Here is a 21,467-nt window from a genome sequence, read left to right as displayed (position 1 = left end):
ATATATATATATATATAATCACAGCATATTTTCTATCTCTGTCTGTCTCTATATCATGCTTGCCCACTCTCCCGGAATGTTCGTGAGACACCTGAATTTCAGGTAGGTCTCCTGAACTCTTGAGAGCAGGCCATTCATCCACATCCTGCCCAGTTCCCTGTGAAGTGAGCAGGATGGAAGTCTCCATCATGCGTTTCGTAGTGAATCCCTTAGTTGTTTACCTGTCCCCACATTAAGTGACGCTTTACCACCGTGGTGCCAAAGTAACGTGGTTTGCTGCACCCCGCCCTGTTCTGTCCTCAAACTTTAAAAAGTTGGTAAGCATGAGATATAGATATAGATATTATGTATATATATGACATATAGAAGGAATATGATTCTGAACTTCTAGCCAAAATGTGGTAGAACTGAAGGGAATAAACTAATGCGCTAGTTTTATGTTAGCGCGACCAAAATTATATCCTGCACATGATTGCTGTTACACACTAGTAATCTATGACTTCTTTATCTAGGGTCATACATTAGGAAGATGTTTTATAGCAGGTTAGCGCAAGTAATTTATACATGGAATGACAAAAGTGAACATTTGATCTTCATAAACCCTGGGGACCTGGTGGACAGAATGATGTACCACATAGGAGCCAGTAAGATAAATCGTGAACAAGCTTGAATTATGTAGGAGTCCTGGAAGGGTTTAATCCTTAGGGAAATGTAAAATATACTGTATATCCGAAAAATGGGTGTTAGCAGGACAAATTTGGGAGTTGTGACTACTCTACTGCTCTTCTGCTGTAGCAGCCTTTTGTGTATATAGTATGTAAGAAAGCAAAGTGTTTATATAATGGTTAATGACAATCACCTTGTATACTTCCTTTAAGGAGAATGATCTGCTTCCTGTTATCTCCCTTTGTATTTAATTGAAATGTAAAGTCTCAATTAAAAGAATTCAACATTGTTTTTCTATTGTTTCTCTAATACTGCATCTGTCAACTTTTATTGTTAATGCGTCGTTGTTCTTTAGAATAATTCTTTAGATTTCATATTGGTAAGCACAGCCATAAAGAACCACTTTTTCTTTATTGATTTTTCTCGTTGTTTTAAGCATTTATCTACATGGTATTGTGTGTTGGTAAAAAATGACATCTTTTAAACTCATGATACTGAACCTGTTCAGGAAAAAAAAAAGGCACAAGGTGGCAGTACTGTGCTGACTGTTAATGCAGGTGTATCTGTTTGTAATATGCCTGTGCTACCAGTGTTGTTGCACGTTGTTTATCGGTTTTATTTAAGTTGAACATGCTTCTTACAGCCTGTTAATCCCATTTTGATACTGATAGTCCAAGAATAATGCAAGTAAATGGATTTATACACACAGTTTCTTACAAGCATTCAGTTTGGATTAAATTTAATGGTGTCTGTGGCCGCAGAAGCAGAAGAGTTAACACTTGGTAAAACTCTGTGGGAATGCTCATCAGGGGAATTCAGTTCATTGCGAGATCCCAGTGTGGGTATTACTATACCTAAAACATTTGCTGATTTTTGCTCGCACCTTTTGAGGTTCATTACGTGAGGCTCCAGCGAGACTTCATCTGAAGTTGATGTCCCCCATTTAAATACATAGTAGACCATACTGCGAGGAAGCTTTGAGACACATTAACAAACATTCTTCTGTTATATCACAGGCAAAGTACTAGGTTTTATCTACACTTTTAGCTAACATTGTGTCAAATCAAAACAATGGTCTTCTACTATGATCTTGTAACCAGTGGCCACTTGTTCTACTGCCCTTATTAGAAGGCTATTGAATTCCATTCACTTACATCTTCCATACTGCCACTTTTAACTTTCCACTTCGACCAGTGCTTGTAACTGTATTTTAATTTTGACAAAAATGTTCAGACACTATAAGGTTTTTCCAAATACCAACATCTGTTTTGAAACGGATATATGTGCTTTATGGAAAAGTGAGAAAACCCATAGGAAGTAATGCATTAACAGTAATAGATCCTTAATTTATTAAATTTTGATTTAAATTGTTTTTGATTGTTTACAATAAGGAAAACCTTGCAATAGAACTTCTGTTTTCAAAAGAATATATTTACATGTTATAAAAATAAATTTCAGTTTGTTTTTCATTCCCAGGCAGTGTCACCACATGGTTTTCTAGAGGATGCTGCTGTTTTTCATTATTTGCTTGCTAGTCCATCTAGTCTTCTTTTTCTCTATTTTTGACATCTATTTTACGTCTCCGCTGGTTCATGGCATGACTCCACAGCGCACTTTGTTTCCGCCACCTGCAAAACGTCTTGTGCTCTTTGTAGCTGATGGATTACGAGCCGACACATTTTTTGAGTTGGATGAAAATGGTGCTTCTAGAGCTCCCTACCTCAGGTGAGATCAGACTTAAGGATTTCTTTGTAATATGTCAGGGATGTCAGAAATTTTGTCACAAGAGCTGAGGTCTGTGATAGAATATAGTTCTTTATAAACATACAATGAAAAATAGGTTGGTGTGTACAAGGAAATATAGATGACTAAACTCTGATAATACTAAATTGCAGACTAGAAACTGCAATCCATACTTTTGTCAAGAAAAATAAGGTATAAACAAACAGAACTCAGTGTTTAGTCAATAAAACGCAGGAAGAACTGTAATAATCTGAAGTCTGTACTAGTCTCAGAATTCCAATAACAATCTGAAGTCTGAGAGACCAGCAGGCAAGAATATCTGTAAAAATCTGAAGTTAGTGCAAACGGCAAACCAGGGTAACTGAGACAAACTGAAGTCAGGGCGGGCAGCAGACCAAAATATCCTGTAACAAACCAAAGTCAGTGTAGACGGCATCCCAGAGTAAACTTTAAACAAGTAGAGATCTGCATATGCAACAGAACTAGCTGGTTAAAGCACAAGAAGACTAGAATAATACAGAGATGAAACACCAGGGTAGCAAATACAGAATCCGGCAATGAGTGAGCAGCATTGTGAGCCTAATAAACCCACCAGAACCAATCCAAAAAAGCAAATTAGTTCAGCCCTCGCAGTGCTAATGAATGTCCAGCCCCTGAGTCGGGGGGGTGTCATGGAAACCTAGTACACTGTCTAAACATGCTGGGATGCAGTGTAACTCTCCAGTCTACTATTGTTTCTGTCCCAGCTTCTGTCTACAATCCTAGCAAGTGCAAAATTAGCTGAGTAACAAGTGTTACATTAAAGTTAGGCTGCCTGTATGGGATCACTGGGTCCTCATTACTGCTCCTTATTGGATTGGTAATAATTAATTTTCAAAAAATAAGAACAGCTTATCTGAATTTTGGATTAGTAGCCCCAGGATATTGCTCGTCACATACTTTCCTATATTGTTCTATTATTTCCTGAAGATCCAAATTTCTGATTTATACAGCTTTAAACCATTGTTTGTTAGAGTGAAGAAGCAGTAGGTGGTGTTTCCTACGCATCTCCTCTAGCTTGTAAGCCTCTTGAATTTTAAAATAAATATAAATTATTCCCCTGATGAAGTTCTGAGACATACAAGCTGGACAAAATACGTAGGGTCTGTCTGAAAAAGAAGTAGAAATGTTCTATATAAATCACATTTTAAAAAATATAATTTATTGCAAAAAAATTGCTTACAGCATATTTCCTTTTAATGTTAAATGTATTTTAATATTTGTTACAGATTCTGTATATGGAATGTTATTTTTTTTTTCTTGCTTTGATTTCAGAAATATCATACAAACAAAGGGTAGTTGGGGTGTGTCCCACACTCGAGTCCCTACAGAGTCCAGACCTGGACACGTTGCACTGATAGCAGGTTTTTATGAAGATGTCAGCGCAGTTGCAAAAGGTGTGTTATGAAAAAATACAAGAGTTAAAGTAGTTTAGTAGTAGAAGTTTTGAAAACTATCTGAAAAAAAAATAGAATCTGTGTGTTCTGATCCGATGAATGCAGCTCCACTTTACTTGCCCTGTTTCCACACAGTGAAATTTGCAAATGTCCCTCATGAGGAAGCCATCATTTTGTTTTCCCTGAAAAACTAGGCAGTCTTCTCTTTCCCAGTAGTAGTCAGAACTCCATCCTCTGACCTTAATCTGGGCTGCACTCCACATAAACATGACATACTGGGAGACATTTGTGATAAATGACGCCCAGATAACTGCAGAAAGGTCATAATGTGTTTTTGGGTTTTTTTTGGTTTGTTTTTTTTTGCATGTGTAAAGCAAATGTGAGTCATATTATCACCGCTGTCTTCCCGGTAGTGTTTAATTCAGTGGTGGGCAGCCGGCAGCCCCCTGAGCCTTCTCTTGCTGCCCTCCAGTTGGCTGCTCCGGATCTTATAAGAATGGGTACAGGTGACTTCTTCATCATGTGGCCTCTACTGCACAGTGCAGAAAGGTCATGCCCTGTGCTGCCCTCCAGCTGTTTCATGTTGCTCCTCACTGGTTTTAAACAGTCCAAGCAAATGAAATGCAGGTCTGGTGCTTGCAATTGATGGCAATTAAGAAAAAAAAAAACACTTGATTCAAACTACAAAACATAGACTTATTACTTAAATAAGTGAGCTAGCAGGTTTATCTTTATAAACTGTATACAATGCAATTTAAATAGCTATAAATAGCAAGCTCACTACTTGTGCAAGCACAGAACTCCATCTGTGTACCTAGATCCTGTGTTGTGCTGCATACACTGTCCACAATGAAATATGAGGCACTGAATCTTTTGCCAGTGGTATTTAACTGGTGCTATGCATATGTCAATGTTTGGAACATACTTTCCTCGTGTGACTGAGGTCTGACTTTGCAGTTTTCACATATTGTATTATGGTTTGAAGCAGCTGTTTTGAAACTACAAGTCCAAACATATCCTGCCAGCTATCGTCTGTTTATCAGCTGGCAGAGCATGGTGGGGCTTGTAGTTTCACAACACCTGAAGAGCTACATGTTTTCTGGCTCTGCTCTACAGTAAAGCTGGGTAAACTCTACAGGTTTTTCATCCACTTACTGTACTGGTCACTTGTTAAATGGCTGTTTGGTAAGATATCTCATTAGTGTGCACGCTCCCATGATCATGTTTTATCATACCAAAGCACATTGTATAATTTGATTTTGTTTTATAAACCTCATAAAAATCACGATCAACGATGGAACAATGTCAGGCAAATGTGGAAGTGTGTATGCACTCACAACCAGCAGTATAGACAGATCTCAATAGAGTGTGGAGAGTTACGGCCTTTTCAGCAGATGGTTATGAAGAGCATAGATCTGATGGTAAATTGTGTAGGTGTGTCCACACACATCTCCATGCTCATCGGGACTTTCAGTTGTTGGTAAAATCGTTACAGAAATCGTATCTACAGTAATTTTCTGTAGTGTGTACCCAGTTTTACAGAGATACAAACGTGATGGGTCATAGCATGTACACTTAGGGCCTGATTCATTAAGGAAAGTAAAGCACAAAAACTTAGTAACTTTTCACATGTGCAAAACCATGTTGCATTGGAGGGGGATGTAAATTTAAGATGTAGGGACAGTTGGATAGTGCATGTCCTAGATCAACTTTATATTTCAGTGTAAAAATAAAGCTATCAAGTATTTGTGTGCTAGATGAAAAAATAGCCAGTATTTTCTTTGTGAAAAATAATAAACTAATTTGCACCCCTCAAAATTTGCATTTTAACATGATTTTGTCCAGGATAAAACGTACTCAATTTATTGCCTTACTTTCATTAATGAATCAGGCCTTATGGTTTGTATGCTCTGAGTTTGATAAAAAGAATACGTTAACACTGTGATGAACCAGTATGGTTACTGACTGAGAGTGGGATTGATCAAAATTGACTGACATGAGGAGGGAATATAAAACTAAACATAAGAAGTTTTTCAACAACAAACTAGCATTGAAATTTGGCAACTGGTAAGTTATGAATGTTAACAAAGTGCATTTTCCATTTTGAGTTTATTTCCACTTTTAAACAGGTAACTAAATCCCAGAAGGGATATGTGATCAATACTACAGTCTTCTCATAGGACTGCTTTTTCCAATAAAAGAAATTTGGTCACTCCAAGCCCCACACTCTTGTTTAAACTGAAAGCAGAGTTAGCAAGGAAATCTTTATCTTCAGCCCGTCTTTTTCTCAGAAAATCAGTATGTGAAGTCAGTACATGGTCAAGTCTTAATAACAGAATTCAAATAAAACTTTGCTTTGAACAGAACAAAGACTGGATTTTAACATTTTCTATATGGAATTGTCAGTCTTATGAAGGCAGTTGTCTGATGAAATGGGCTGTTTCTCAGAGTTGTTGGGAGCACAATCTTTTGAGTTCTACTTACTCTGCAATTTTGCAAGATTTTCATACTTATAGCAATAACACCCCACACTTAAATATTTATAATACAGTAGGTAATGGTAGGGAGAGGGTAGACATTTTGCAAAGGTGCTACACCCACCACACCACTCGTCCACCTCTCCGGCCATCTTGGAGGGCAGATTGTCTTTGGTACCTGTGCAGTGCAGCACAGGACGTTCCTCCCTCCAAACTTCCTGTCCTACAGCTGCCGTCAGGGGATGAGGAGTAATCATGACACAGTGCTCCTCCCCTTGGACATCAACCTGCCAACTTCTCCATTCTGTCTGTACTGGGCAGCCATCTTTACTGGACGTTAGATAAATATTGGTTCCTAGTATGATTTATGAAGAATAGTCAAATGACTAATCCTCATAAATTATATAGCTTTTCAAAGCATTTTACTTGACATCATAAAGGTTTCCTCGAGATATTAATAGGGTTTAATGATTGTAAATGAACGCAATGCTCCCCCATTATACAGGGCCAGCGGAACATGGTAAACCATGTGCTCATGCTTACACATTGTGGTTTTTGTAGCTGCCACTGGAAAATACCTACTTTCACAGGTTTGCAGGTCTAGCTTAATATGTCCATAGACATGGACAGTATAAAAACATAACTTTTGTACAACCTTCTTCCTTAATTTAAACGGATTCCTTTTTTGCCTAAATTACTGATTGGTTAAGCCTAACTTATGTCTCAAGTACATTATACACACACACACATACACACACACACACACTTATATATTGAGATGTATACAGGCCCTGCAGCCCAGGGGGCCCGTCAGAGGCAGCTAAAAAAAAAAGTTCCTGAAAAAAAGAAGAAGAAAATACTTACCTTGCTCTCAGCTGGCGATCCGGCTCCCTCCCTGGTCTCCTCCTCCGCGATGCGCTCGCAGTGCATGTCGGGCGTGACGTCATCACGCCCGCCCGACATCCATTCTTCTTTTTTTCAGGAACTTTTTTCTCTCGCTGCCTCTGACGGGACCCCCTGGGCTGCAGGGCCCATATATATAATCATTTTTTTTTTATATATATATAGGGGCCCCGGTGCACTGCTTTGCCCGGGGGCCCCAAATGTTGTTAAGAGGGCCCTGGATGTATAGATGTATTTGTGTTTATGTTTACAAGACTTTTTTGTTTTGCTGACATTCTGATATCATAGAGTTCCGTTTGCTTTTATTTCTAGGCTGGAAAGAAAATCCAGTTGAGTTTGATTCTGTTTTCAATGAAAGTGTTTACACTTGGAGCTGGGGTAGTCCGGATATTTTGCCCATGTTTGCCAAAGGTATGGTCTTTTTTTTAACTATATGGTGGTAGTGTTATATCACATAAGCACCAATTCTGCAAATTATCATCTGTGATCTGAACCTGCAGTAGATTATGACCTATGAAGTGATCAAAGCAAACAATTGTGAGATCGCATTGTCAGGTTTTTTAAAAATTGTAACACATAGATTATTACATTTTTGTAATTTTGTTTTTTACACATGAAATAAGCTTCAATTTAATGCTGTTTGTGTCAGGAGCCACCTCAGACTCATTTCCTCTCACTGCAAGCGTCCCGGCCATCTCCATGATGACCGGGATGTAATTTCTTGTTACTCGGGCCCAACCGTTACCAAGGCAACGGCCGGACGCCGAGTGTACTGAGTGGTGCGCCCCGGCAAGTGCTGCAGCCGTGCTCATGCGCTAATACTGTGCCTGTGGGCTAATTGGGGCATCATTAATTACGAGGCCTGATAATCAATACAGGGCCAAGCCCTGATTGGCCAGCATCAGTATATAAGGCAGCTTAGCCTCCCTGCCGGTTACAGTGTCTAGTTTTCCCTGTCAGCTAACCTGCTTCTGGGCTATCTTAGTGATATACCTTTCGGATTAATTTACGGTGTATGACCCCTGCCTGTACCTTGGACCTTTCCTGCTTGCCTGTGACCCTGAACCGTTTGCCCGTACCTTGGACCCCGCTGTTTTGGCGTGTTATCGGACCATACTTCTTGCTAGTGACCCCTGACTTCGGCTTTCATTTGACCATCCGCTGCCATCTACTCTGTCTCCTGGCCTGTGGTTTAGTATAACGAACATACAATACATTGGAGTTAAGTCCTGGGGGCATCACAGTACCTGTGAGCGCGTCTAGCTCTATGAGAAAGGGGGCTGCTATAGGTGAAGACCTTCGCCTATCGGTTCTGCAGGTTTGTTTTCTGACCAGACAGCCTAACAGTTTGTTAACGTAGTAGGGGACTAAGGGCTAAAAGTGAGGCAAATGTACTAATGACCATTGATTTACCTATTTATTTATAGATGTTAATACCATTCATTGTGTTAATTGCCTGTTTTTTAAATATATAAGTATTGTATATCTGGGTGTGTCAGAATTAGTTTCGTATTGTGATTAAGTTTGTGTGTCCCAAATTGCATTGTATGGTGTGTGTTGGCGGAGCGCTGTATACAAGCTCATGCTGTTATCTGTATTGCTTAATTCAAGACAAGATGAAGAACAATCCTAATTTAAACTCAATTTAAATTATGTTTCCATAAACTCCAACACAACATATCACAGACCGTCCATATATACCACAGAAACTTCACAGCACTAGAAAACTCAAATACCATTTATATCTAATACCACTCACATTCATTACACATAATCCATATATTTTCACATTATTTAATCATCATCATCATTATTTATTTATATAACGCCAACATATTCCGTAGCGCTTTACAATTGGGGACAAACATAATAAACTAATAAACAAACTGGGTAAAACAGACAGAGGTGAGAAGGCCCTGCACACAAGCTTACAATCTTATCTCACACAAACGACATAGTGTGCACAGTATAAGCTTTATCATGCATTGCAGTCGCGATCTGCCACATTATCCACATTGTGCTCATATGTACATATATCCAGATATGAACAACACTCTTCACACTATACAAGAGCGTGTCCCCCGATACACAACACCATAGACAGGCCTAGTGTAATTCCAGTGTACAGCATAACCTGTACTCGGACAATAGTTTTAATCCTTTGCTGCCATTTAGTAATCAATACATATAACTTCATTCATATCAAATACAATCACACATTATACATATTCCATTGAATCACAGTTCTGAACCCTACCAACTCCATTACTTAAAGTTGCACATCATAGCCACAATATCATCCATATATAGATACAATCTCTCACCCATGCACCCCATGTAACTCCGCAATCCTTTGCTGTCTCACACTCCATAACTGTGAGACAGCAAACTCTCACACTTAAATGCGTTCATGTCCATGTGCTGCAGTGTGTGAGCCCAATGAACCTTGTGCAATGGTAATTAAACATTAGATTTGAATGGAGCAAACCCTGTTACAGGAAGTGGTCATTGTGTAATGTGGCTCTGTGTTTTTTTGTCTGAGGTGGCGCATAGCATTTGATATGTAAATGTAGACTGTCTTTTCAGTCTAAAAAATGGTTTAACTACTTATGTGCACCACAATTGCAAATTGGCTGATTTGGAAAGAGAGGCCAATGTGTCATAAAATGAAAAAACCTTATCACTACCCTACATAATTTGTATCGTTTCCCAAATATTTAGAGCTAGTTGACAGGTTTACCATGCTCTGCACAATATTCTTCCACACCCACCCTTTGATTGAGTGATGGCCATGGTGCTATTGTTTCATAAAAGTGGACCATAGTTATGTGTTGCTGTATACACAAAGGTGTACAGAATTATATATTTAACTTAATAGTAAAAGTTGCATAAAGCCGTCTCCAAAACAAATATATTTTGTACTAGATATAGGGTGGCAATGGACTGCAATATGGATTTAGTTAAATACTTTTTACAGGATAATATAAATATGTTATACCTGAGTTCAAATTATTTATGCAGTCAGCAAGAATACTCACAAACAGCTTAAAACAATTAGAATAATTTGTACAGGTTAAATACCTTCAAGGTTGGTGAAGAGTTCACTTTGGATTTTTCAGTCACAATGTTGTAACAATGTATTCAGCCGTTTAGTAATTATAAATGTCTTTCCAGGTGCCAGTGGAGATCATGTATTTACACAGTGTTACTCAGCAGCAAGTGAGGACTTTGCATCTGAAGATGCCTCCAGACTGGATGCTTGGGTGTTTGACCATGTGAAGGTCAGTACACATTATATTTCAACAAAGCAACTTGACTTATAGATGATTCTTTGCCCAAAACCGTTCTTTCTAATATGGTTTCCAGTGTTCAAGTTTGTCCGGCTTTTGCCCTACAGTCTGTCCATATGTGGTTACTTGGGCACGATGGACTTCTATCTCCAGCTCTCAGATGTTCCCGGTATTGTGGGTAGCAGTTACTATTAATAAGCATCAAGCTTTGGAGCCGCTAGAAGTAAGCTGGTGTGATAGGAACGTATCAATTTCTCCATGAGATAATATTGCAGTCTGGGAAATGCCCTAAAAATCATCTCGGACATTAATGGGATTTTCCAATTTAAATAACACCTGTACTATAGAGGTTAGTAAAAATGTTACGAATGTAAGTTCTGTTTTCCTAGTGACAAACTGGTCTTTACGTAGAGTGCCGTGAACAAGGATTTGCCACCTCTTTGACTTTCTGCAGTATTGCGTATTTTTCACAGTGAAAGTTATGATTATTAGGTAAAATCACCTCTGAGAGAACAAATAACACATATTTTTGGTACTTCATTTATTTATTAATAAAAAATAAGCAAAGCACAGTTCCCCATGCAAAAGGTAATTTCCCTCTTAAACTTAGTAACTGGTTAACCACCTTTAGCATTAATAACTGCAACTAAACCTCCAAGATCACAGTACTTTGAAGGAATTTTAGTCCACTTTTTGTTGAAGAACTGTCTCTTTTTAATAACATTTGTCATTTATAAGTTTGAACTGCTTGTTTCAGGGATTTCCACAACGCCTCAGTGGGTTTTTTGGTCAGGACATTGACTGACTAGGTCATTACAGAATTCAAAATTTCTTGGGTTATCAACCAATTTTTTAGTATTTTGGATGCATCACCCAGCTGAGCTCCAGCTTCAGCTTGCGGTCGCATGACCTGACCTACTCCTGTAGAATCATCAATTTTCCGTCCGTGAAGGGCATTTATGGCACATAAAGTGGCACGAGGCATGGAGCGGAATCCTCTTTGGGTGTGTGTCAGAAATCTATTGTTAAGAAACAGTGCACAAAGTACATGAGTTTGCAGAAAAAGATGTTGGCACTTGCACATGGGAAGAGTTGGATGGAGGGTGGGCTCTTCTGGCTAAGTACAGAGTGGGCACACTGATGTGCCTAGTGTAGTGGAGTAGTGTGCAAATGAATTTTAGTTTAGCTTATTATTGAAATAGTGTGGGAGTGGACGTAATGTGTTTTTTTGGTGTGTTCTTTGCTTTGCAAAACTACTGGAACTTACCATCAAATTTAAGGTATTCGAACTTCCAATTTGTAAGTGTATTTCTTCTGCCTTAAGGCCACAATTCACAGATTTCTCATGTCTCTCCTCAGCTTAGAATAGAACTGAGAAAAACAATGCATAGCAGAACTAGAATAAATAATTCTCACTCTAACAGCCACACATCAGCACTTTCCCAAACGTGCTACTTATAACTGACTTGTTGCTTAATCAACTATTATCAATGAACGTGGTTAAAACACCACTATGGCTCAAACAGAAGAATCCGCGAAAAGGGAGACAGAGCAGACATGGAAATTGAGAGAAAAACATATTTGCAGCGGATTCGTATGCAATTCTGATCGATTTTACGACTATTATTCCTCTCCATACAACCTGGCCTCATGGCCATTAAGCTCTCAACAGTTAAAACTCAAAATTCAGAAATAATTGCGCTCTTTCCAACTTTAATGACTTGCCAATTCCCAATCTCTGCAGGTTAACATGAACATTTTGTTGAAGGAAATTAAGGCAGCTATTAAAAGAGCTGAAGAGATCAGTGACACTAGGACCTGCTGGCTTGACAGCTCTTTACTGCACAAACTTTGCATTGGGGCCCTATTCCACATGCTTGTAGGTCTATTTTACCCTATCCTTTAGGTCGGAAGTTTGGCAGAGCCACCAAGCTGGCTGAGATAAAGGTAATTTCTAAACCTGTGTAGATCTCAAGGATCTTGGTCACTAGTTTAGTCTCAGTAGCAATCTCCCTGTTTCACCTGGACCAGTTGGGTTTTATACTAGGTCATCAGGCATCAGAAAACATGAGGTGGGTCATTGGCCTTATTTAATCTGCCAAGCAAGAGACTATTTCAGCCATAGATGCAGAGAAGGTTTTTGATGGCATTGAAAGCAAGAGCATTTCCTGGAATAGTGTCCTTATGTCACAAACCTATGGCATCTGCAACCTTCTCCAAGTTCACCTTCCATATTAAAAATGGAAACAGACTTGGCTGTTTCATGTCTTTCTTAATATTCGCTTTAGTCTTGAAGCACCTTGCCTCCAGAATCAAGAAACTTCAGAAAAAAATCCAAACATCTCAGGCACCTAACACAGTATCGCTACCACAAACTTCCTACAAGTATTATAGGAATACGGTGTGGTATCCAATTTTAAAATCTATGTGGACAAACCAGAGGTCAGAGACCTTAACATGCCAGTGAACATCCAGCAGACTCTTCAAAACAACTTTAAATTCCCTTGGCAAAATAAAAGATCAAATATTTGGGTGTGTACTTGACCAGAGAATACTTGCAACTCTTCTCAGCTAAATTGCTAGCCACAGTTAAAGAGGATCTTCAGAAGTGTGATAACCACTTTACACCTTGGGTGGGTAGAATGGCAGCTGATATAATTACAGTTGTGCCAAAATTTCTCTATATTTCTTGAAAACACCGAACACTACGATTTTGAGTGCCTCCAGAAATACTTTAAAAACTACAATTGCTCTCCACATTCATCTAGTCGGGTATACGGCCTAGGGTTCAACTCCGCTTACTTCACATATCCCAGGGAGGGAGGTCTGGATGTTCCTAATTTAGCAAAATATTTCACTGCAATGCATGTCTCAAAATGTGCACTGTGGCCCTCAACCTGCACGCTTCAAATAGGGACTGGCATTGAGACAAACTTGTCAGGCGTCCATTGCACTTCCATACTATTATGTATCAATCCTCAGCAAAGGCCCGCAATAGTTAATCAACTTCCCATATTGAAGTCCTCACAAGTTCTAATGGGACCGTTTTGTCTCAATCACTTGATTTCCAACTACTGCTAGTGACACCATTCTGGAACAACCCAGTCTTCTAGGTTGGACTCAAACCTAAACAGCACTGGACCAGACATACTATGTAATTTCTACTGGATATCACACCTCTGCAATTTTCTGCAGATTTCTCAGAGCTTTGTGATCGTTTTTCTCTACAAAATTTCTGCTTTATTTACTATCGTCAAATTAAACCTCTCGGTGTATGTACAGGGAGCTACCATGCAGACCTCCTTACTGGAAAAAATTATTCTGCCCTAGAACTTTCTTTATATGTATGAGATCAACAACATACCACCTCATACTCACAGAAATCAAGCACCAAAAAAATATTAATTAAAATGGAAGGAAGATGAGGTGGAGATCTTGGATCTTGGATGCCTGAAGAGTGGGGACAATTTTTCTGAATGCCTCCAATCCATGCTGGAGATAATATGGGGGGGGGGGGGGGTCCCCTTTAACACATTTTGTTGAATTGCCTTAAAATCGCTTTCCTTGCTCATCAAATTCACTGCTTTTCTTATATAGTTCCTACTTCTGCTGCCGAAGCCAGGTCTGCTAAAACACACACACAAAACTTGTATGGTACATAATGCTGCAAAATGCCAACTTGCTGCGCATTGGGAACAGGTAAAGTCACCTTCCCTTAATCATAAATAGAGTTGCCTATAGATTGGAATATATTACATAACACAGCAAATAGTTTTATGAGTGCTTGGCTCCCATGGACGACACATTTTACATTTACCACACTTGTGTAGTGATCCTGTTAGCATATAAAGTGTTATTAAAAGCTTCACATTTCCATCCTTAAAAATTCTTTTAGTTTAATGCTAAGGTATGAACCTTATGCAGAGGCTATCATACTGATTATTGCTAACATTCCTTAGTGCTATTTTGCTTGAACATTTTTATTGCCACTAACTGAGGTTTTGGTAAAATGTCTGCTCTATATTGTTTTTTCCAAAATATCATAAACCTTTGGCGTTTTCTGTGACTTAGTAAATGTTTTTGTTTTATGTATATTTTTCTGGTATCTTTATATTATGTCACCTCCATTGTTGTAGGGGATCTAAGTAAGCTATTATTGGAGTATATCTCTATAAATAGGTCTAGAATCTGGACCAAAATGTTCACTGGCTTTCATAAAAGCAATATTATTTCTTGGGAGGGCTGGCAGACTTTAGCCCGGGGAACAAGCACACAGCAGTGGCCCATAAGTAGCGCGGCCCAGCCTTAAAGCTGTTTTTCGGTACATAAAAAGAGGCTGTTTTAGTGTTACTTAATCAGCAGTACTTTATTATTAAAAATTATAAATACTGAAAATAAACAATGTAACCAAAAACATATATATGCATAAACAAACTTTACAAAAAATGTTGTGAGTGGCAGACCAGTATTAAAATATGGCTCCAAATAACAAATTGTAATAATAGGTTATGGAAATAAGAGTAAACAACATTATACGGCTTCACACTTGCAATCTTTGACAATACAATACACTGCATTGTACTTAAACACACACTCAGAATCAAGATCAGGCCCATATATATGGGGCAAACGCAGGATTTTTAAGGGGGGGTTCTAAATGTTTGAAATCAGAACAAAGCCACAAAAAAAAATTCCACAATAAACCTTCAACATACACTTTTTAGTCTAGTCAAATTGTTTTTCAAAATACCATTGATACCGCACATCAAAACTAGCAATGATACCGCACATCACAACAGCATTGATACCGCACATTACAAATACAATTGATACCCTACATTAAAAATAATTTTGATAACGCACATTTAAAATCTGATCAATAAAAAAAATAAACAACCAAAAACATTGACACTATGACACCAGTCAATAGCACTACACTATTTGTATGATTATCTATTCGCCCACATACACAAAAAAATGCTATTTTTTTACAATAAAGATTAAAAAGATAATATTAAAAAAATGAACATACACTTACCTGATTAAAAGTGATTGTAATTTCTCTCTCTCTTTATTTCTTCGTGCTGTGCTTTTGCTCTTGTCTTCAATAATGGCTGCAGGGACGGTGTTTTTCATGCCCTGCCTAAATGGGAGCCTCTTACTGTATTGGAAGCTCCCATTATATTGGTGGGCAAGCCACCAGGATATAAAATATATATATTTATTATTTTTTAATTTTGATTACGGATTTATTTGAATATGTGTGTGTGTGTGTGTGTGTATATGTATATATGTATATATATATATATATATATATATATATATATATATATATATATATATATATATATAAATAAACATTTATTTATTAATATTTATTTATATATTAACTAATTTTTACCTACTTCATGGGAGCCTCCTAGTGAGATTGAGGCTCCCATGTATTTGAGTGTTGCTGCCCCAATCATATTCAGGGTGGGCTGGTATTGGGGAGGAGGAAAGGCAGGGCACAGGGTGTCAATCTGACACCCTGGCCCTCTGTGATTGGCTGCTGCAGGGCTCATGTGGGCTATTGGAGGAGCCCTGTAGCACTTGGCTAATGTTGTTTTTTTATGCTGTTTACATGGGTAGTATATAGAGAATACTATCCATGTGTGATGCGGCCGTGGACCAACCCCCCCCCCCCCCCCCCCGGGGGTGAATGAGTCATCTCCCCGGCAGTGACAGCGCGCTGCGCTACAACACCCCCCCCAACCCCACCGCCCACTTCCCCAGTCCGCGGATGGATGCCGCGCCGTCCGCATACACTGAGTGTTACCCAGCGCACATTGGATGACGCGGCCGCATTGAGTGTGATGTGATGCGGCCGCCTTTACGCTGGGTAATACTCAGTGTATGCGGACGGCGCCGCATCCATCCACGGGAGGGGGGGCGGCCCGAATACCTGTCTGATCAAGCGGCCTGGGGGACTGATGCCCCCCGGCCCAGCCCGCCCCTGTTTGTTGGCACATGTCCTGTAACATGTCTTCTTTTCTTTTTCTTTTTTCTTTTGCAAAGTCTTTTAGCTAATGTTTTTTGTTGTTCTTTTTATAGACTTTCTTCCGATCAGCTAACAGCAACCAAAAATTATTTAAAAAACTGAATGAAGAGAAAGTTGTGTTTTTTCTTCATCTTCTTGGCCTGGATACTAATGGACATGCTCACAGACCAGGTTCAAGGTATGTACCTACCACACTAAATTAAATTCATGAATGTGTCTACTTTCTGCTGTGAGATATTACCTGGAAAACCTAGCAAGTCGATCAACCGTTGAAGCTGTATGATGCAATTGCTTTCCTAATAGTTCTATAAATGTATTCATCTGCAGAATGTAATGGTCAGGGCTGCTAAGTCATGTAAAATCACAACCTTTCTGCAACTGCCTGTAGAGTTACAATTGCAATGACTGATTAAGCACTGAGAATGTTGCAGATTCTGTAAAATATTTGTAATAAACTGTCTTAAAGTCCAACATTAAAATGGAATTGTGAGCATGATATAAGCATGTGTGTGTGTGTATATATATATATATATATATATATATATATATATATATATATATATATATATATATATATATATATATATATATATATATATATATATTATATGTGTGTGTGTTTATTTAGTCCAAACTGCTGCTCCACTATCTACATTTCCGGTTAAATATCTATGTTTAATCGTTAAAATAATTTTGCTTCATCACCACATAATAAAATTATTTTCTGCAATTACTTTTCTTGTAACAATAACATACCTGGCATTTCATCATGGGATGTGGATTCCTGACAGATGCTAAATGAGATTTCTGTCAGTCTTGTTGGCTTGTGATTTGCTTCAAATGTCTGCTCTCATGTACATAAGCAGAAGAGCAAACGGTTAATCAATGTTTTTACTTGACGGATATTGGTGTTGACATCCTGATTTAGCTTGTCAATTAGAGTGATTTCATGGCAGTGAGAGATGAAATATTGCTATTTTATTGCACTTTTTATGCATGAACAGATGTCTGTGTATAAGGGCTAATTTGGAATATATATATATATATATATATATATATATATATATATATATATATATATATATATATATATAATTTCATTGGCCTATGCTGTAACCAGTGGATGATGACGTTTACACCTTATTGATAAAAATATTCACATCAAGTGCAGTTGTTCTGGTAATAGCCTTGTGTAGAACATAGTTTTGGATTTAAAATTAAATATATTGTGGGTATTTTGTAGGGTTTCCTTGCATTTACAGTTTCTAATTGATTGAAGAGATTAAAGTGTGGTAGGGAGAAAAAACCCCCCCATTGTAATCACCTTTAATTGCAGCTGCTGCTGTGTAACTGAGACTATGGGGTAAATGTATGAACATGCGGGTTCTTCAACACCCGCGTGTTCGGCGATTAAATTTCAAGTAGCGCTGCATTGTAAAGGGAAACTTCCCTTTACAATGCAGCGCCGCTTGAAATTTAATCGCTGAACACGCGGGTGTTGAAGAACCCGCATGTTCATACATTTACCCCTAGATCGTGAATGTAAAAAACAAGAGTTCTGTGCTAGGCAAAGGTTCATTTTCATGGTAACTTTCTGAAAGTGCATTTATTCTGTTAACTGCATAGTTTAACTAAACAACATAGTCCAACAAAACGAAGGATGAAACAAGCTATAAGCTTTTCCTTTCTTTTAAATCTATTTTTAAATATTACTTTGTAGTTGTAAATAGTCTGTTAGTACTTTAATCTTGTGTATTAATACTGTGTAGTACTTTACTTCTTATTGCAGGAATTAGTTTACCTAATGCTCAGTGTATTTATTTTAGCGTAAGTATCCTGCCATACATACGCAGTCCATATGTGTTCTGTCATTGGTAATGCCACCCATTGTACGTATTGTGCTATATATGCACTTCTGGAATAACCATTTAGGGTTGATTAATGCTCTAGAACGCTACCTGCTATATGCTAGACCTGAAAGACTATAGGAGCTTAGGGAGTTCAATAAGTGGCTGAGAATTAGGTGTGGGAAGGAATCCTTTAGGAGAACTTGGATGTTTTCTCTGTCACTACAAGCCTTACAATAGGGAAAGCTGCAACATAGTGGGCAGGGTGCAGTTTTGCTGGAGGAGAAGATGGCTGGAGAAGATTTTTAACCGATTTATTTTGCAGTGATATAGTGTGTTTAGGAAATCTGGGTTTTGTGTATTTGTAAAAACTTGTTTAAGACGAGTCCAGTGAGAGCCTCTGGGAAGACGATGACCATGTTGAGTCCTTATGGGCATTTTGACACCTGTAAAGTATGATTGGGTTTAATCCACCTAGCACAAATGATTGTATTGAAGTGTCCTCTTAAATAAAAGCACAGAGACTTATTTGGACATTTAAAAAATGTTTTAAATACATATTGTTGCAAGAGCATATTGTATAGTGACAACATTGCAATGAATAAAAGGCAACCAGTTATGTAAAGTACTGGAGTTAATAAGTGGAAAGAAAGAGAGCATTTAATTTCTTAAAATTAAAAGGGACTGAAAATTAATTATACAAATAAAATGAATGTAGAAAATATGCCTAAACCTATCAGGAAATAGGTTTTATAGCAATAACCTATTCACAACATTAAATGTTACTTGTCTAACACAGGAGGAAGCACATTTCCACCTAAGCAAGGTTAAATCAGTCCTACATGGTATCTACCCACATCCACTAAAGGAAGTTCATTTATTAATGGATCAATGAGCAGATGTGTTATTGGCCTCTAAAAATGTAACAAAATCAGAATCAGGAATTACAGACCTGTGAGCCTGACTTCTGTCATGGGTAAATTATTTGTCTCGAATCTGAGGGATGAGGTCATGAAATATACGGAAGAAAATAATTGGATAACACAAAATTAACAGTTTCATGAAGACTGCTAATGTCTAAGAAATATTTTAGTTTTTATTAAATTGATTTTGTGATTTTACAGTCTGGTACTAAAGATGAGAGCACTAAATCTAGAAAGTAAAGTATGCAGATTGGCTAGAGAACTAGTTAAATGATAGAAAACAAAGGGTGTTTATAAATGTAACATATTCAGTCTAGGCTAAAGTTGTTGTGTACCAGTATTGGGTCCTGACATTTTATGTTATTATTAATTTACCTTTTAGATGGCCTATAAAGTAAGGTTCCATATATGATGGCGATACTGAGCGTATGTTGGGTTATTAACAAAGAGCAGAAGAATAGTAATATGCTACAAAAATATTTAGGCAAAGTGGCCCATTAATTGGCAGATAAATGTAGGGTTATGCACCTACACCATCATAACTATTCTAATAACTGGAATACAATCATTGTAAACTAAGATGGATCTTAGTATCTCAATTGAATAAGTTCTAGTTATAGCGCATTTTGAATACAGGGCTACAGTTTTTGACTTCATACTGTAAGAATAACTTTGGTGAACTTGAGAGTTTTCAGAGACAGGCAACCTTGTTAATAAATGGAGTGGAAAGGTTAAATTCTAAAGAGATGTTAGAAAAACTAGGTTGTTTACTTTGGAGTAAAATAGGTGACCTAATTAACATGTTCAAATATATTCAAGGTCAATACATAGAATTGTTTGTTAAATCTTTCGTACCAAAAACCATACAGAGGACAATTGTTCATCAATTGTAAATATAAGAAATACCGTTTCACCATCAAGATGGGAAGGGGTTCTTTACTGTAAGGGTGGTCAAGCTGTGCATTTCCTTACCGCACGTGTTAGTGATGTAAAATTCTCTAATACAATGTAACATGTCATTGGATGGCTTTCTTAAAAATGTTATCAGTAAATATAATTAGTAGACGAGGTTATATTGGAGGGATTGATTCAGAGGATTTTGCGATTGACATTTTTGGGTTAGGAAGGCATCCTCTTCTCCCCCCAACGCCAGTGAGACCAGGGGGCAAATGTATAAAAGTCCAGTTTATTCAAATCGCCGAAAATCGGCGAGTTTACAGCTAAAATTTAAAGCGGCGCTGGCTTGTAAAGGCAAACTCGCAGCTCCCTGAGCCACGAGCTGAAATCCAGCTAACTATTACCGTAATAACGGTAGTAGTTTTTATGCGGCGGGATATTCATACAATTGAATATGCCCCCTTGTGTGGGAGATTTGAAAGAAATCACTGCTCATTTTTCCTCGCACCCTCTTACATAATTGTAGGCAATGTGCGCACGACATCTCTGCTAATTGAATCTCCCACCTAGAATTAGAATTTTTGGACTTTTAGAGATTCATAACTTTCTTATCTTTTTTTTTTTTTTTTCTTCCAACCATAAGAACTACAGAACATCCCCACCTCAAAACAACAAAACCAAAAATCATTTGAATTTCCATAATATTTTTGGCCAGTGTCTCCTTACTCTTCAGGACACCACATATGTTAACTGTTTCCATGATTCCTTGTGTTGAAAAAAAACCATCATCATCATAAGGGCTTGTAACAGTGACAAGGGACATTTATGACAACAGAGACACAGTTTAAATGTGCTACTAACCATAGTTACCAATCAGACATTTACTTTCATTTTCTAGTAGTATTTTACAATAAAACCTTATGGGAAACGACACATTTTAATGTATCCTACTTTTGTAATGTCCCCTAAAGAGGGTTCACATATATGTAAATACAATACAAACATTTATTTTACTACTGACAGAAATGCACAAAAATCACAAAACATCTGCCTGTACATTCATCAGATGGGGGTTTGTGCCCCTAGAGAGTTAGCTGTATTGTTCATAGAATGAAATAGATTTGTGCGAATGGATGTGATGTGAAGGTCACTCTTGTCTTCAGACATTGTCAGAACTCTTCATGAGACAGAAAATTAATATCTAGCTTTTTTCCAAATGTGTATGTGAAAAGGGAACCTATTGCA

General features: G+C 37.9%; 1 protein-coding gene across 2 annotated transcripts in view; it reads left to right on the top strand.

Annotated features, from left to right (window-relative positions):
- The window catches only part of PIGN (phosphatidylinositol glycan anchor biosynthesis class N), a 284,334-nt gene that overhangs the window by 27,047 nt on the left and 235,820 nt on the right, over positions 1–21,467 (top strand). For both annotated transcript variants that reach the window (XM_075212942.1, XM_075212943.1), the window contains 5 exons: positions 2,143–2,391; positions 3,724–3,845; positions 7,538–7,636; positions 10,400–10,506; positions 16,609–16,733. In XM_075212942.1, the coding sequence (XP_075069043.1) occupies positions 2,171–2,391; positions 3,724–3,845; positions 7,538–7,636; positions 10,400–10,506; positions 16,609–16,733 (674 nt within the window). In that variant the 5' untranslated portion in view covers positions 2,143–2,170. The remainder of the gene's footprint in view (positions 1–2,142; positions 2,392–3,723; positions 3,846–7,537; positions 7,637–10,399; positions 10,507–16,608; positions 16,734–21,467) is intronic.

The sequence above is a fragment of the Mixophyes fleayi genome, chromosome 5 (assembly GCF_038048845.1).
Source record: "Mixophyes fleayi isolate aMixFle1 chromosome 5, aMixFle1.hap1, whole genome shotgun sequence".
Classification (NCBI taxonomy): domain Eukaryota; kingdom Metazoa; phylum Chordata; class Amphibia; order Anura; family Limnodynastidae; genus Mixophyes; species Mixophyes fleayi.
Note: the sequence above shows the minus strand (reverse complement) of the source record. Positions and strands in the feature narration are given on the sequence as shown.